The sequence below is a fragment of the Muntiacus reevesi genome, chromosome 13 (assembly GCF_963930625.1).
Source record: "Muntiacus reevesi chromosome 13, mMunRee1.1, whole genome shotgun sequence".
Lineage (NCBI taxonomy): Eukaryota > Metazoa > Chordata > Mammalia > Artiodactyla > Cervidae > Muntiacus > Muntiacus reevesi.
This window is the reverse complement of record NC_089261.1, coordinates 22,010,747-22,028,541: the sequence shown is the minus strand read 5'-3', so window position 1 is coordinate 22,028,541 and position 17,795 is coordinate 22,010,747. Positions and strand designations below refer to the sequence as shown.

General features: G+C 58.5%; 1 protein-coding gene across 18 annotated transcripts in view; it reads left to right on the top strand.

Moving 5' to 3' along the window:
• Positions 1–17,795, top strand: part of NCOR2 (nuclear receptor corepressor 2) — a 232,076-nt gene that overhangs the window by 161,411 nt on the left and 52,870 nt on the right. For all 18 annotated transcript variants that reach the window (XM_065904616.1, XM_065904620.1, XM_065904624.1 and 15 more), the window contains 2 exons: positions 43–105; positions 13,730–13,872. In XM_065904616.1, coding sequence (XP_065760688.1) covers positions 43–105; positions 13,730–13,872 — 206 coding nt within the window. The remainder of the gene's footprint in view (positions 1–42; positions 106–13,729; positions 13,873–17,795) is intronic.

Below are 17,795 nucleotides of genomic sequence, written 5' to 3'. Positions count from 1 at the left end.
TCTGCGGACTGCTGCCAACACACCCGTTGTCTTCCTTTACAGCTTCCATGGAGATGAATGAGAGTTCTCGCTGGACGGAAGAAGAGATGGAGACAGCCAAGAAAGGTGAGTGGTTTCTGGCCGCTCTCATCACCCTCGATGTGTGTGCAGGCCCTGCAGCTCGTGTGGTGGGGAGGAGGTTGACACGTGCCCTTACTGGGGCTGTGGTGTGGTCTGCAGGGGCCAGGCTTCGCTTCTGGGTGTTCTCAGACTGGCCTCGTCTCCTCAGAGCCTCGGTTTGTCCTCCAGAAAATGGGTCTGTGTGACCATGTTGTGGGGGACGGCGTCCGTGGCCTCTGGGGCCAGCACATCATGGCCTTATGGACAGAGTGGTGGCAGCGCTCCTAGGCGCCTTGAGGGGAGGGGCAGAGCATGCTGGCATCCACTGCTGTGGGGTCACGGTGTCAACCCATCAGCTGTGCCGTCTCCCTGTGCTGCGATGCTGACCCCACATTCTCCGTGGAAGCATCTGCGTGTCCCCATTGTTCATTAGAGCCTGAATGGCTGGGCCTTTGCCTCCCCTGCTTAGTGGATTGCCTCTGAGCCTCAGTTTCCCCATCTGTAAGATGGGAGGGGTGTCCAGATGGGCCCAGAGAAGCCAGAGGTAACAGGCACTGTCGGGGCTGTGTCAGTGTCGATTCCCCGGCCCCCATCTCTGGGAGATGTTCGGGGGCCGTCAGACTAATGCTGCGCCAACGGGAAGGCTGAGGCTGGCAGGGTTGGAGGGGGGCACATCTGAGCCATATTTGCAGGCTCACTCTCGTTCATCTTGACCCCAGCCCTGAGCGGTGGTCTTGTTTCTGGCTGTTTTGTGGATGTGGAAGGAAGGAGCAGAGGCCAGGGATGGCCGGGATCCTGGGCTGCTGATCTGGGCCCCCCGCTCCCTCCCGCCCCCCAGCTCTTGTCCCCAAGGTCCTTCTGAGGCCCCACTGCTCACATGCAGCATCTTTGTGCCCGGAGCACCAGGTCGTGACTCAGGGAGGGAACAAACGGTCTTTCTTATGAGGGACACAGGTGCACAGGGGCGGTCGTGTGCAAGGACAGCTGGGCCCGGAGGCTGAGATCTTAGACTGCGGGCTGAGGGCCCTGCCTCCACCCTCCGCCCCAGGTAGGGGTGCCGAGGGGCCTGAGTGTCTGGTCCTGGTGTTTCAGAAGCTGATCAGATAGAGACTCAGATGTAGAGAACAAGCATTTGGACACCAAGGCGGGGGGAAAGAGGGTAGTGGAATGAATTGGGAGATTGGGATTGATATATATACGCCATTGGTACTATGTATAAAATAGATGACTAATGAGAACCTATTGTATAGCTCAGGCTCTACTCTGTGCTCTGTGAAGGCTTAAATGGGAAGGAAATCCAAAAAAGAGGGGATGTGTGTATAGGCACAGCTGCTACACAGCGGAGTGTAATCCAGATTGCTTCTCCAATGGCTCAGTGGGAACAAATTTGCCTGCATTTAAGGAGACCGGGTTCAGTCCCTGGGTCGGGATAATCCCCTGGAGGGCATGGCAACGCATTCCAGTATTGCCCGGGAAATCCCGTGACCAAGGAGCCTGGTGGGCTACAGTCCATAGGGTCCCAAAGAGTCTAACACAACTGAAGCGATTCAACACAGGTGCCCAGAAACATTGTAAAGCAGCCATGTGGTGGTGTGGTTTGTCGCTCAGTCACGTCCGACTCTGCGACCCCATGGACTGTAGCCCGCCAGGCTCCTCTGTCCATGGGATTTCCCAGGCAAAGATACTAGAGTGGGTTGCCACGCCCTCCTCCAGGGGCGCTTCCCGACCCAGGGATACAACCCGGGTCTCCTGCATTGCAGGTGGATTATTGACCAACTGAGCCACCAAGGAAACTCCTATAAGGAACTTTTAGTCCAGTAAAAATTGAAAGAAAGAAGAGAGAAACTGACCAGGAACAGCCCCAGACCTGGTCAGGCCCTCCACCTGGGTCCCAACCCCTCCCCTCAGGGGCTCCTATCCAAGGTACCCTGCCCCTTGGAGGCTCCAGACCTCCCTCCTCCAAGCTCCCAGCCGTCAGGTGAGACGGAGCAGGAGGAAGGGCCCAGCTGGCCCTCAGCATCGTGGATAATAGGAGGAGCAGTCACGCTTCCTGTCAAGGGGGAGGTCCTGCCTTCAGCATCTCAGCGGGGCACTCGTGGGGGCATGTGGGCATGGTCTCTAGCTGCCAGGGCACGGCGGGTACCGTCAGCCCCCCTAGGGGGCCATGTCATCCTTTGCTTCTGTGTTTATTTTGTCGTTTCTGGTATGGATTTCGTCGTGGGGTGGAATAGAGACTTTATTTGAAAAATGAGTGATTTTTTCCCCCACCTTTAATTTTGGTGCAATACACATAACATCAGATCTACCGTTTTAACCATCTTAACGTGTATGATTCAGTGGCATTAAATACATTCCCAGTACGGTGCGACCATTACTCTAGAACTTTTTATCACCCCACAAGGAAACCCTGTACCCATTAGCAGCCACTCCCCATCCCCCCAAGCCCTGACAGCCTCCAGCGTGCACCAGTCTGCTTTCTGTCACTGTGGATTTGCCTGTTTGGGACTTTTGCATGAATTGAGTCATACAGTGAATGCCCTTTTGTATCTGGGTTCCTCCTCTCAGCATCATGCTGTCGAGGTCCATCCCTGTCCTAGCCTGTGTCAGCACTTCATCACTTTTTATGACTGAGTCGTAGTCCTCCGTATGGACATGCCACATTCTGTTTATCCATCTGTCCGTTAGTTGATGGATGCTTGGGTTGTTTCCACCTATGAGCTAGTGTTGCTGTGAACATTTGTGTAGAATTGCATGGTTTTTTAAAACCACACATCAGACCCTGAGGTCTCAGCCACTGGCAGTGGTATCACCCCAGGGGACCCCCCCCCCACCACTACCAGGGCCGTGAGGGGCTCCACGTGCACATCCCAGGGCTGCCAGCCTGAACTGCGTCTTCTGTCGTCATGGCAACCCCATCCCTGGCTCCCTCCCTGTTGCCCGGGAATGGGGAGTTGGCTGCGTAGCCCTCTCTCTCCCTTTGGGAAGGGCAGACCCAGGGGCTGGGAGGACGGCTGGGGATGACTCATCGGCTGAGCCAGGAGTGCGCCCCACCGTCTCAAGGTTGGGTCCTCAGGGACGGCAGTGATCTCATCCTGAGTCCCAGCCCACAGAGACGGTGGTGTGCGAGTTCCCCCGGGGGACAGTGCATGCCGAGGCCCTGCTCAGTGACATTTCTGATAATGTGACGAGCACCAGTACGCTCGTCCGCTGTGAATTACAGCAGTCTGCACAATTACCACTCAGGGTGGCTGCTAAAGGCAGCGTGTTCCAGGCGGCAGGAGTGGGTCGGGGCAGGGAGGCAGGTGCTGGCAGCCCCCAGGACTCCTCTCCACAGTGAGCGGAGATGTGGGGTGGGGGGGGCAGTTCCAAGGCCCCCAGCCCTCAGAAACCCAGGAAAGTACCGCAAACCCAGCTGTGCCCGAGGCAGACGGCACCCACCCATCCTCCCACCCGTCACTCACATCAACCCAGTGCTTTACCCTGTGCTGGGCAGGGGTACCAGAAATGAGCCAGCTCTGGTCCCTCCCTCAGGGAGCCCAGGGAGTGAGCATCCAGGTGTCCCCGAGGTCTTGGAACCACTGAGCCTGCCCCGAGCATCCTGGGGGCTTCCAATAGCCAGGCCTTGTAGGATAATCTGCAGATGGTCCATCATCCCCAGAGAGACACTGGACCTCAGCCTCGGGATCTCTTAGCTCTGTGATATCAGGCAAACCACTCCACCTCTCCCTGCCTTGGTTTCCTCATCTGTACAATGGAAACTCGACCACGGTATTAGTTTCCTGGGGCTGCCATAACAAAGCACAAACTTAGGTGACTTAAAAACAACAGAAACATGTTCTCTCACAGTTCTGGAGGCCGTGAGTCCAAAGTCAAGGTGTCGGCAGGGCTGGGCTCCCTCCTAGGGCCCTGGGGGAGGATCCTGCCTCTCCTCTTCCAGCCTCTGCTGTTGCTGGCAGTCGTCGGCGTTCCTCGGCTTGTAGACATTCCAATCCCTGCCTCCATCTTCCATGGCTGCCTTCCCTCTGCGTGTCTGTGTCCAGATTTTCCTCTTCTTATAAGGACCCACCCTAATCCAGCATGACCTCATCTCAACTTGATCACATCTATAAAGACTTTTTCCAAATAAGGTCACATTCGCAGGTTACAGGTGGGTGGACGTGAAATTGACGAGAGGCGGGGGGACACTAATCCAGTAAGATGACTTTTTTTTTTTTTAATTATTTATTTACCTTAATTTTGGCTGTACTGGGTCTTCACTTGCTGCGTGGGCTTTTCTCTAGTTGCGGCAAGCAGGGGCCACTCTCTAGCTGTGGTGCCCAGGCTTCTTGTTGCAGCGGCTTCTCTTGTTGTGGAACACAGGGTCTAAGTGTGCAGGCTTCAGTAGTTGCAGCACGAGGGCTCAGTGGTTGCAGTTCTTGGGCTTAGCTGCTCCGCATGAGATTTTCTGCTATCAGGATCAAACCCATGTTTCCTGCATTGGCAGATTCTTTACCACTGAGCCACCAGGGAAGCCCCTTTGTGGGGATTTGGTAAAAGAAAACAGAAGCGCTTAGGAGGGTGGTGACTTAGACACACTGGGTTCCCCGTCAACCATTTGGAATGATAGCCAGCCCCTCAGCCTTGTGACCCTGGCCTGGCCCATCCCTGTCTTGGCCTCGTTTTCCCTTGTCCTCCAAAATGAGACAGGGATGCCATCACTGAAAGGCATTAGAAGGGTGACGTGAGCCTTATTTGTGCAGTGCTTGGTATACAGGAGGTTCTCAGAAGTGGCAGGCCTGCAGTTTAGCACACAGACTCTGCGTTTGAGTCCTGGCTCTGTCCCTTGTGGGTGACGCGGAACAGTAGCTGCACCTCTGGGGGCCTCAGCCCCTTCCCTGCACAGCTGGGAAGGGGATTGGTGGTGTAAGATGACATTTGGAGGTGGTTTCATGGCACTGGGAAAGGGCCCTGGGGCTGACACCCAAAGCATAGAATAATAAGTAACACTATTAAGTATTTGTCAGTACTTCTGTGTAGCAGGTACTGCTAAAGGCGATCTGTGTGTTAAGTCACTTCATCCCCACCAACGTTATGAGGCAGATGCTATTTCTTGTTTCTTTATCCAAAATGATGAAACAGACCCAGAGAAGTTAAGTGACCTGCCCAAGGTCACACAGCTGTTAATTGGTAGAGCTTGAATTCAAACCCAGGCACCCTAGTTACAGAATGGGGCTGGTGTGAGGTTTGAATTAGTGAGACCATGGGCCAGGCTACTGTTAATCTGATGATGGAGTGGGGGGAGCGCCTCCCAGTAAAGGAATAGCATGTGCAAAGGCCCTGGGGCAAGGGCAGTGAAGTCAAGTAACAGGCTGTTAAAACCCAGCAAGCAGGACTTTCCTGATGGTCCAGTGGTTAAGACTCCACCTGCCAGTGCAAGGAGTGCAGGTTCAATTCCTGGTCAGGGAACTAAGATCCCACCTGCTGCAGGGTGTGGCCAAAAGTTAAATAAAACAAAACAACAACAACCAAAAAAACCCAGAGAGCAAGGGAAAGAGAGGCAAGGGGTGGAGAGGCCGTTGGGAGGACTACCCCCATCCCACCCCTGCTGGCCCGACCAGCTGTGGGCAAGAGTTTGGTGGTCGCTCTAGAGCAGGGGAAGGCCATAATGTGGGGAGGCGTGGCCCAGGGACAGGAGAGCTGCAGGGTTCCAGGTAGCTGGTGAGCACCTGCCCTTCCTTTGTACATGGAGTCAGGGCTACCTGCCCTGGGGCTCACACCAAGTGGGGACTGAACAAGTGCAGGGCAGCCCTGGGGAGCTGGCCGCCTGCCCCAGGGCCTAGCGCCATGCTGGGCAGGCACTGGGCTGGGATGTGAAGCTCTGGTTCCCCTGGGAAAGGTCAGCCTGGCCTGGCTTGCAGTCTTGACCCAACTAAGCGGGAGGCCCCGGGCTCGGCTGGCACCCCGTCCTGGTCCCCAGTCCCCTTCTCTGGTGGACAGGGCGCCAGCTGTGGAGGGGGGGTGGGGAAGCCCCTGGGCACACCATTCCCAAGACCAGAAATAGGCACTGGCCCAGCTTCACACTGCCAGCCCCTCCCTGGCCTCAAGTGGCCCGCCTGGTGAGGAGGGTGAGGGCAGGGTGCATGGACCCAGGGGAGGGCCCTGCAGAGACCAGGCCCTGGTGGCCCCAAGCAAAGCCCTTCAGCCCGGGTGGAGCCCAGGTGGGTCCCAGAGCTCTTCCCCCAGTAACTCCAGGCCCGCTCTGCCTGCAGGACTCGCCTCCTTTCATGGGGACTGAGGGAGAAACCACTAATTGCTTTGCACCTCCAAAGTGCTTGCTGTGCACACTGGCTGGTTTAATTAGTTTTTACGGATGAAGAGTCGAGGGCTTGGGGAGGGGAGGTGTGAGTCCCCAGCCTGGAAGCTCGGGCCTCCACTTCCACATGTCTGTCATCAAAGCCTCCCGACCACGGGAGAGCAACGGCGGGTGTGCTTGGCCTGAACAGCCATGCACATGCCCACTGGGGCTTACGATGGGCAGCGTGACACCATGGTCAGTGCACAGGGCTGGCAGCTGATGGGGGCACCTGGATTCAGGATGCTGGGTCACTTCTGAGCACGTGGATCAATGAGGGTCCAGCAGGAGACAGGACCAGCATGCCAAGTGGGGACTGAGGACAGTTGATGGACAGGGTCGGGGGGGGGGGTGTGACCTCGAAGATCATTAGAAGAGCCTGCAGCATCCCAGGGCTGGCATCGGTGGGGAGCTGTCACCACCTCCAGCAGGAGCTGAACTTCATCTTAGGTGCACTGTCCCCCAAACCTGGATTCTTCTGGTGTTTAGAAGGAGGAGAGAGTTGGGGTTTCTGCTTGAACTTGGGGAACACAGCCAGATACCAGGGTAAGCTCCAGACCCTTCTCTTGTTGCTTGTCAGCACCCTTGAAAGTAAAGTCAAGCATCTCCCAGCCCAGTTGAACTTCCAGGAGCAAAATCCAGACGTGGGCATTCAAGTTGACGCTTCCTCAGAGACAGAGACCCGAGGCAGGTTACACAGTAATGACAACGCCTGTTAGCATGTGGCCAGCGCTCGCTGGTCCTGAATTTTGCATGAATGATCTTACTTAATCCTCCAGGGGACCCTCAAGGCAGCTTCTCCATATTTGAGGACACATGTGTGTGCACACACTAACACATGCACACAGACACACCTTCTGCTTTGCAGATGGGAAAACTGAGGCCCAAGGGGCTGAATGATGAGCTGGGGCTTGTACAACAAATAAGCTCGAGTTGCTTGACCCCAGAATTTACCACTTGGCTGTGCTCTATTGGAAAACCTGACGTTGAACGCATAATTTCCCAAAATGGTAGGATGCCAGGTTACACACAGGTGTTATTTTTTTCATCTTAATGTCTTTGATCATGTGTTGGGAGATCACATTGTCCCTAAGATTTGCAGATATAATAGCTGAAGCTGAGGCTGAGGCTAATGTAGGCACCGAGCCTTTATTTTGAAAAGAGTAGAAAGGTAAGTCCAAATTCAGGTGTGAGGTTGTCTGGCCGAGTCCCCTCAGGGACTGGCAGGAGGTGTGTTGGAGGCTCAGATACACAGTAGGTTCCCGGCAAGGTTGCCAACCCTGCACTGAGTCCAAGTTAAATCTGCCCAGGGCTTGGAGTTTCCGAAATACGGAAGTGGCATGACTCAGGACTAAATCGGCTGGTTTTTCTTTCTTTCTTTTTTTTCCCCCTGCTCCTTTGATAGTGTTTTAGGCAGAAGATCTTGTTTTGCAAACCAGGGTTTCTCTTGGAAAGCGGCGGTAGGTGGGAGGGCTATGGACATGTCCGTCTTGCAAGTGGCCTGTGCTGCTTCACGGAGGGAATAGAAAACCTCAGGCTGGATGGACTGCCTGGGATGGTGGGAAGCGAGTGTTTCCTGGGGGGGATGCTAGTTTCCAGGGCGGGGCGCAGCTGTGAAATTCCCAGGACGCAGATGGATGGCAGTGTGGTGCTGCCCGCAGGTGCTGGAAAGATCCCTCCACCCCCAGGTTATCAGAACTTGCCCATGGTGGGGTTGGGGGGTGTAGTTGGTGCAGGTTTGCAGACCCCAGAGATGAGAGCTGCCCGCAGTGGGGACCCTGAGAGGGTAGCACCTTGGGGAGGAATATGACAGGGACAAGGTCTCTCTGGGGGTCAGTGTACTTGAGTTGATGGGGGCTTAGACATTGCTCCCGTGATAACAGTTCATCTCAGGCCCCCAGACAGTGTATGAGAAGCTCCCTCCTGAGGGTAGCCAGAGCGGCCAGGCCAAGCCCCCACACAGGGAAGCCCCCTTCACCATCACCTCTGTGGCTACCCCCTGCTCCTTTACCTCCTTCTGTGCTCGGTGACTCAGACCTCCTGGCTTGACTTCCTGTCTTGGTCAATTTCACTTCCTAGTTCCTGCCTCCCCGACGCTTCAGAACGAAACTCCTTCCTTAGAAATTAGAAGTGAGGTCGGGGAATCCAAACCACAGGGGATGTTGGCAGAATCTGCCGTCTGGGGCGCCGGCGCAGGGTGTGTGAGGGCAGGCCCCTGGTGTGAGAGGGGGGCACTCCCTCCCTTCTCTTCTGGGGAGGGTTCAGGACCCCCCCCTCCTCATGGGGATAAACGCACAGCCCGCTCCTCTCTTTGAAGCTGGGGGCCCCAGCGAGGTAGCAGAGGTGCCTGGGGGATGCCCAGTGAGCCCCCAGACCTACACGCCTAGGGTATCTGGAGCTTTCTTCATTTGCCGGGTGCCTCCTGCACACCTAGCAGTTGTGGGTGCACAGACACTGCCCTCAGTGAGCAGCGGAGCCAAGGAGCTAATTTCAGGGAGCAGCGATAAGTGCTCTGGAGATACCAAAACCCCATGACAGCAGGGTGGCCGGGAGGACAGCTTTGGAAAGAGTGGTCACAGCAGGCTTCTCTGAGGAGCTGTCTCTTGAAGCTGAGAAGCGAAGGAAGGCAGAAGGAGATCTGTGAAAAAGCCATGCAGGCAGCAGGGACAGTGAGTACAGATGTCCTGGGGCACACCTAGGGGCTGGGCAGGAAAGGTCCCGGTGGGTGGCTGGAGCGGAGCAAGGGAAGAGGTAGGAATCGGGTTGGACAACGGGTGTGGGACGAGTCTGCGGGGCCTCACGCACCACACCAAGGCCTTTGGGTGTTATTCCAAGAGCATTGGGTCATCCCTGGCAAATCTGAAGCAGAGGAGTGACCCGACTGAATTGGCATCCTTAGAAGCCCCCTTGGGCCTCCCTTGCAGAGAAAGGATCGTGGGACTCGAGTGGGACGTCCGGTCCCCAACACGGTCGTCTCTGTTGTCCTCCCTGGGGGTGTGCCCCAGGACCCAGGGCGAGGTCTGGGGGCAAGGCGGTGGGACAGGGCTGGGCCGTTGTTCCTTGGGTTTTGTGGGCAGGATGGCAAGGCTTGAGGGCAGAAGAGATGAGCAGGTCAATGACCTGGGAGTTGGAGAAATCCGTCGTGACCTGGATCTCGCTCCAAAGTTCAACTCAGTTAACTTTCAACTCCCTGGGAGCTGCCTGGGGAATCTGTAGCAGGTGTTTTTTATGGGGCACAGGCTGACCTGGGTGTCTCAGAGAGGGAAGAAAAAGGTAGCCCTGGCCCCAAGACCCTCGGGGAGCAGAGAGCCCTCTAAGGACTCCACCCCCCCCCCCCCATCCTCAGGGGTTGGAGGTCTCATTTGCACTTGGAAGAATCCCCTCAGATTCTAAGTTTCCTCCTAGAAGGCGAACCTAGCCCTGCCCACCCACTGCCTGGTTCCAGCCCATCCAGACTTCTAGAGTCCCCCACGATGGGCCTGGCCGCCCTGACAGCAGTCAGGCGGGAAGGGGGGCAGACCACAGGTGGAACCAGCGCACAGGGGAATGACGGCGGAAGAAGCTGTTTGCTCCCCGGCTGCCTGCCGAGGTGGAGAAGCTCTGTTTTTCTGAACCCTCATCTGTTCTTACCGCTGCTGACGCCGCCACCGCCGCGGATGGGGAGAGAGGGAGGGGGAGGCCAGTGCCAAGTTGGCCCGCCCCCTTCTGAACCTGGGCTTCTGCCACGCTCCCCCGCCCGCCCGCTCCCGGGAGCCTCCGTCTGGAGGTCACATTCAGCCCTGACGCGTCTCGCTGGGTCAGGCAGCAGGAAGATCGGCCAAATCCTTGCGCGCCGCGGCGAGGCTGCCGGACAGGCGGTGGGGGTGGGGTCTTTGGTTTCTGCCCGGTGGGCGCGTCAGGGGTCCGGGGGCTGAGCGCCCACGCTGGGCACGTCGGTGCCCGGAGGAGGCGCGGACGCGGTGCTCCCTGGTGACGCCTGGCACGGGGCTACCTCTCGCACACAGGCGACAACTTGCCGCCGCCCTCCCCCATCAGGCGAAGGGCACCTCGCAGGCCCGCAGCTGTGGGGGGCGGGGGGGGGGGACGGCTCAGGGGTGGCAGCGCTGCCGGAGGAGCCCTGGGCCACCACGGGCGGGCGGGCGGGCCGGCGCGCGCGGCACGGAGCTGCTTCCCCGCCCTCCCCGGAGCCAGCCTCCGCCTGCCGCCCTCCACCGCCCGGCCCCTCCCACCTCCCTCCTCCCTCCACCCTCCTCCCTCCTCCCTCCTCCCTCCTCCCTCCTCCCTCCTCCCTCCCTCCTCCCTCCCTCCTCCCTCGCGCCGCCGTTGGACGAGAAGGATGTGAGGCTGAGCTGAGCCGCCAGCAGACGCCAGCCAGAAGCCTTGCGGAGCCGGCACCGCGGCCGCCCAGCCTCCCGCCTCCCAGCCCGCTGCTCCCAGCTCCGATCCCTGGAGCATCCTCCAAGCCGTATGTTTCCGGAAAACTTGGCCGAGGGGGAGACGCAGATGAGAGGATGTGAGTGAGTGGCTCCGGGGAGGGGACTGGGGGCGGGGTGGGGGGGTTGCTTTTGGGCCACGGTGACAGGGACCCCAGGGGTGACAAGGACCTCAGGCTGGGGCGGGGGGAGGTGCTCGGGGTTTCTCTACCGTGGGGTCCCACCTCACTTTCTTCTAGGCCCCTTCCCAGCCTCTCTGGCTGTCGGGTGGGGGCTCCCTGGGAAGGAGGTCTGTGTTGAGGCGGATCCGGGAGGGGTCCTGGACAGCTGTGCTCAGAGCTGCTCTCTCCAGGTCGAGAGGTGGGGGTCTTTCTGCTGCATCGGGTTCAGGTTGTCCCTGAGGCATGGTGAGGTCTACAGGGCATCTCCCTGTGCCCAGCACCCTTGGTCTGGGTTCTCAGAACCAGAAGACAGCCCATGCCCGTCCACCCCCACCCCAGGTGTCCTGGCCCGTAATATTAGGACACTCACCCCAGCTCTCTGCACAGCACTTAAAAGAAACTGAGGCCCAGAGAGCAGAGGGAATGGCGGGGACCACACACAGCAAGTCTGGGCAGGGCTTCAGGATAGCTGAGTCCAGCGGTCCTTCCCAAGCAGCTTTCAGGCAGGGCTGGGCGACCCCCCCCCCCGCCCCCCAAGCCCCTGCTGCTGCCACGAGCGGAGTTAATTAGAACCTCAGCCTCTCAGCCAACTCCACGCCATCTCCTTATTTATGTGTCCAGTTTGTAAATGTCAACCTCCCTGGGGTTCAGCCTCCCCCTGGGTCCTTGTCCACCGCCCCTCCCTACCCCCCACATACTTACCCCCCCCCTCCAGCAGGCCCAGATGGGAGACCCGCCCTCTCCCTCCTGGGGTTCCGGCCCAATGTGTTTGCCTGGGCTCCCTTGGCCCCGGTTGGGGAAATATAAATAAACGCGTCCCCATCGTCCTCCGCCAGGTTCTCTGGAAGTGGCAGCTGCTGCTGGCGCAGGCGGCGGGAAAGGTCAGGGGGCTGGGTTACACTTGATCCCACGCCCCAGCTCCCCCCCCAACCCCCCACCCCGTGCCTGTCCTTGAGGAACCCTGAGCAGCGGCCCATCGAGCCACGTGGCCTGGTGGCCTCCGCAGGGGAGCAGGTGGCCTGTCAGTCCAGCACCCCCACCCCCACCCCTCCGGGCCTACAGGCTGGAGAGAGGACAGCCCCGGTCTGCTTGGCCCTGTGGCCCACCCCAGGAGCTTGTAAGTTGCTCTGATCTCCGGAGCATCAGTTTCCCTCCCGTCCAGGGGATGTGAAAACGGCCGTGGCCTCGACAGCAAGGATAAGAGGGAACCAAGTCTTTGAAGGGCTTTGCAAACTCCAGGTTGCTCGGGCATGTGACACGGTGGTTTGACGATGTTGTTTTTGATGCTGTTTTATTTCTGTGTGAGCCTTGTATGTAGCAAGCCGCCAGCACGTGTTTGGATGAATGGGTGGATGGAGAGATGGATGGATAGATGAATGAATGAAAGACAGAAAATATTGACAGGCAGAATGTCAGCCCCTCAGACTCCCACCCCTGCAAAATATAGCCTTCCTGGGTTGCAGCTTGATTTGATTCAAGGAAAACGACCTCAAACTTCGTTATGGGAAATCTTTCAGTAGTCGTTAGGAGTCTAGCACTGGGGCTCAGAGGCCGCTCTGTTCCCAGCAACGTGACTCAGGCTTCGTTCCTGCTGCCCTCTGGGGGCCCAGTCCTGCCCCTCAGCCCCTGGAGGCTGGAACCTCCCCTCAGCCCCTCCCGCAGCCGTCAGGAGTGGGGAGCAGGCCCTACCTGCTCGGGCTGACCTGAGTACACAAGGCATGCTGCTCACCAGGAGATGTGAGACATAAAGACATAGAGACACCGGCGATGTGAGGCGAGCCCGTGTACTGGGAGCACGGCGGGCAGATGGGCTGAGACTCAGGGCCGGCTTGCTGGGGGGTGGGGGGTGCGTCGGGTGGGGAGTGCATTTCTGCTGAGCCTGGTGTTTATGGTGTTGAAAATGGAATAGGGGCTGGAGGCGCAGCTCTGGCCCGAGTCTGTGGGCATGGAGGGAGCTTTCTCTGCCCTAGGTGAGTCTGGGGTGGTGCCTACCAATTCCTAGGGGTGTCTCCCCATATCAGGAGTCTGTGAAGCTGTGTGAGAAGCTCATTGCGTGGAGGGTGACTGTGATTTGTGGGGGCAACTCCACCCCAGATCCCGAACCAGCCTGGTGGGGCCCGAGTCCAGGGTGGGCCTTTAGGTGTCCCGGGGGAGCTTGGGGTTGCCCCGGTTAACCTGGGTGCGGAGGCTCCTGGCCCGATTCACCCCCACCCGAACTCCACCCTCCCACCCCTGCTCACACGTTCCTTCCTTTCCCTGGCCCGGCCGGAAAACAGCCCTGTCTCCCGAGGCCTCCTCGTCTGCAGCTGCGAGCGAGTGTCAGTGCCGGGTCATGACCGGCAGGGGAGGAGGAGAGGTGGGGCCCCGGGCGGAGTCTGTGCCCCTGACCTCAACCCTCAGCCCCCAGAACCCTTGATGGTGACCTCAGCAGGGGTGCACCCTGACTGTTCCTACCTGCCCTTCCAGTTCCTGGAGCCCAGACCTCTTCCAGGGAGCCCAGCCCCCTCCTCCTTGTGCCCTCCCCCCGCTAGCCCAATCCCCATCTGTGTCTCTTTCCAGAAACCCTGGACCGGTACAGTAGCCTAAGGCCCAGGATCAGGGCTGTTTTCTGCCCGGGGCTCTGTCTGCTCTTCCTGCCACGGACACAGGCCCTCTCTGCCCTTCCAGCCCCCTGACGCCCCTCACGTGCCTCCCTCCTTCCATAGGTCTCCTGGAACACGGCCGGAACTGGTCGGCCATCGCCCGGATGGTGGGCTCCAAGACGGTGTCCCAGTGTAAGAACTTCTACTTCAACTACAAGAAGAGGCAGAACCTGGATGAGATTCTACAGCAGCACAAGCTGAAGATGGTGAGTCCCCCACCAACCTCCTCTCTCCTCCTCCCCTACTGGAGTCACACCGTGGGCCCGTGTGGGCGCTACAGCCCTGGAGCCCTGGGCGGGGAGGGGTCTTAACACCCTGTCTGGCTCAGGATTCAGCCCCTCCCGGTTCTTGCTCAGCGGTCCCCTTGGAATGCTGCTGGGATTGATCCTGTGCCGTCAGCATCCCTCCTGGGTACTCCAGTGGGCAGGCCCACCCTCCCACCTCCCCGGCTCCACCACCACCCCCCGCCCCCTTCTCGCTAGCACTCCCCGGGCAGACCCCTCTGAGGGCCTTGAGCTCCGGGCAGGGAGGAAGGAAGGAGCGTGGTGGGTCAAGGCAGTGACTCACCAGAGACTTGGGGCTGTCAGCACATTGGAATGAAGACCCGGGGCAGATGAACCCTAAGTCAGCATCTCCCCCCACCCCCGTTTGAACTCACAGTCTCAGGGCCACCCCGGGGAGCAGCCGGCCCAGCCCTGTCCTCCTGGGGACTGGAGAAGCAGCTCAGACCTCTGCCTCCCCCAGGAACCCAGAAGGGGCGGGCTCGCCTCACTGCTCCTATGAATGGTCTGCACGCTTCCTCCGCAGCTGTTACTGGGAAGCTGTTTGTTACAGGGCCATTTGGGGGCGGCATCTTTTCTTCTCTCTTTTTTTTCCCCTTTTCTTTTCCCTCTCTCTCTGCCTCCCTCTCTTCCTTCTCTTTCTCTCCCTCCTTCCATCCCCCTCCCTTCCCCTTTTGGGCACACTTGTGGCATGTCAGGCACGGTTATCATTTCAGATCTGGGGAAACTGAGACTCAGCCAGGCTCATAAACAGCTGACTTGGGGGTGAACCCACAACTACATGACCTGAGGACTCATGCCTCTGGTCGGCAGGCTGCATAGTTCCTTGTAGATGTGAGGGCACAGGAAGGGGATGCACAGCTGTCCACCCCCCAGTTCTGCACGATCGGGCCACTTCTGCTGGGTGTGAAGTATGTGAAGCCTGTCTGGGGGTTGGGGGTTGAATTGCTCCTCATGCAGCCCACCGTGGTCCAGAGAGGGCAAGCAGGCTGCTGGGGTCACACAGCGTGGTGGGCGGATCAGGGACCAGAATCTCCCTCTTTGAATGCTCCTGGAGTGCTGTGCCGAATTTGAGGACATCACTCCCCACCCCCCTGGGCTTCCCAAGTGGTCCAATTGGTAAAAAACCTTCCTGCCAATGCAGGAGACATAAGAGACATGGGTTTGATCTTTGGGTCAGGAAGATCCCCTGGAGGAGGAAATGGCAGCCTGCGCCAGTATTCTTGCCTGGAGAATCCCACGGACAGGGGAGCCTGGCTACAGGCCATGGGGTCGCAAAGAGTCCGACAGGACTGAACAACTTAGCCCACCCACTCCCCAGCCCCCTGAGTGTTCTTGGCTGGAGGAGGATTGCCATGGCCCTGTGGTCAGGGCTGAGGCCCACCTGCAGGCTTCGTTGGGTCAGGCCTCTACCTGCGCCTCGTCCCCATTGTGACGGGTCGGGCTCTGCCCCTGCCCGTCCCCTGCTTGCTCTGCAGTTGGTTCCCGGTGTTCCTCTGTTCCTCCTCAAGCTGCAGGCAGGGCTCGCTCGAACACAAGGAGCTCTGCTGGTCTTCTAGATGTTCCAGGACTCTGCTTTCTACAGGGAGGAAGGTGGTGAGGGCCGAGGCTGAGGGGCACCTGGTCTGAAGCACAACGCTTGCTAAGATCCCGTAGCACGAGGTGGCGGTGGTGGTTGGAGGTGGGTGGCAGGTCACCTGTACACACCGGGGACAGTGGCTGGCCCTGACATCCCCCAGGGACAGAAAGGTCTTCCTGCTCCCTCCCCTTCTCCTTCTGACCTGTCAGTCCTTCCTGCCTCTCTCCTCCCCCTCCCATTCCCTGCTCAGCCCAGCCCAGTGCCCACACACCAGCGTGCTTTCCCCTGGCTATTGGGTTACAGGAGTCTCCTCTTACAGCCTGCTGGCCCACGGCCTCACTTTCCAGGTTTCCTTGGGACACGGCCCTGATGCACCCCTGAAGACCCCAGAACTTAAGAGGGAGGGTTGGGGAACCAGAGATACTAGTTGGATAGGTGGTGTGGCTTGTCCTCTGGGAGAAAGTGGAATCAAGCCCTGGCTTCATGAATTGACACCTGTGACCTTGGGTAGCAGCTTCATCCCCATGAGCCTCAGTTTCCTCATCTGTAAAGTAGGAGAATGATAATGACAACCCTTACTCCTGGAACTCAGGCTGCCCTAATCACTAGTAGTGGTATCAGCATCATTTTTATTTTGAAGCCACTGCCCCCCCCCTTTTCTTCTCAGGGGTGTTTGAGGTGCTCTCGTGAATAATATGTGTAGGAACAACCGTGGTAGGGACTAGCCCCAGACACCCAGGTTCAGATGCCGATTCTGATGCTTCTTAGCTATGCAACTTTGGGCGAGTGGTTTGTCTTCTCTGGGCCTTAGTTTTCCTACTTATGAAATGGGGATAATTCCCACCTCAAAGTGGGCTTCCTAGGTGGCGTAGTTGGTAAAGAATCCACCTGTCAGTGCAGGAGACACAAGAGACATGGGTTTGATCCCTGGGTGGGGAAGATCCCCTCGAAGAGACCAGTATTCTTGCCTGGAGAATCCCCATGGACAGCGGAACCTGGCAGGCTGAAGTCCATGGGGTCACAAAGAGTCAGACACGACTGAGCACACACATGTCCCCCTCAAAGGGCTGCTGTGGGGACGGTTTGAGTGAAATGGGTGTGGGGTGCTTAGAAGTGTTCCTGGCATGTTGTGAGCACCCCTCACTGAGAGCCACGTGGCAGTGGCAGTGTTGGCGGGTTCAGTAGTGAATTGCCCGTGTCCGCCTGGTGTGTGGTGGCTGGGATGACTGGATAATGTAAGTGCACTCCTTCCCTGCTGACTGCGAAGGAGTGGACTTAACATTGAAGGCTGCGGAGAAAATGCACTGAGGGGACGGGGTGTTGCATCTCTCTTGGTTGTTAATTGGGTACAGAGTATGTCCGCTCCTGGATTGCCTGAGGAATTGGTTCATTGATCGATTGGTTCATTCATTCATTCACTCATCCAAAGAGGCAGCCTAGCCAGATGGTATAGAGTGGGGCCCTGGACTAAAGGGCGCACCGAGCTCTGCCACGTCCTGACTGGTGGTGCCCGTGGGTTCGCGGCCTCGGCACTCGGCCTCGCTTTGAAGGAGGCAAGAGCGGCCCCGCTCGTGGGGTTGCTGTGAGCTGCAGAGGCTCTCCTACTTGTAAAGGGCCAGGCGCCGCCCCGACTGGTGTTGCTAAGTGATGAACCGCACCCCTGTTGCACGCTCGGCACGGCTTTACTCAGTGCCTGCTATGTGCCAGGGAGGAAATGGCAGGTGCCATCCATACACACGTGGGTGGGGTTTCCTGCTGGGCTGAGGAGCTGGGTCTTTCTTTAATGGACAGTGGGAGCCATCGAGGGTTTGTGAGCTGAGAGGCCACCCAGCGGGGGCTGGGCTTGAGGTAGGTTGTACGGGTCCCGGCAAAGCCTGGCCAAAGTTGATAGAGACGGTCGTCCTCCTTGTTCCCAGACCCTGAACTTGCTGGCGGACGGGCGACATCACTGGCAGGCTGAGGAGGAGGAGGGGCGGGTGTGAGCAGCAGGGGGACCCTGAGCTCTATCTTGGGCCCCTCCCCAGACCCCTGAGGTCGTCACTGTTGACCCCATCCTCAGGTGAAGATGCTGAGGTCAGATGGGAGAGGGGCCTGGTGAGGCCACAGGGAGGGTTTGAACTCACATCTGTAGGCGCCCCTGGCTTCCCTTTCTGGACCCCTCCCTGTGTTCCAGCACTCCCACGGAACTCGGCAGAGGTGGTCCTGGTGGGAAGCCGTGGCCCAGAAGGTGGGGGCCGGCAGGCCATGTTCTGAGGCCAGCAGACGGGTG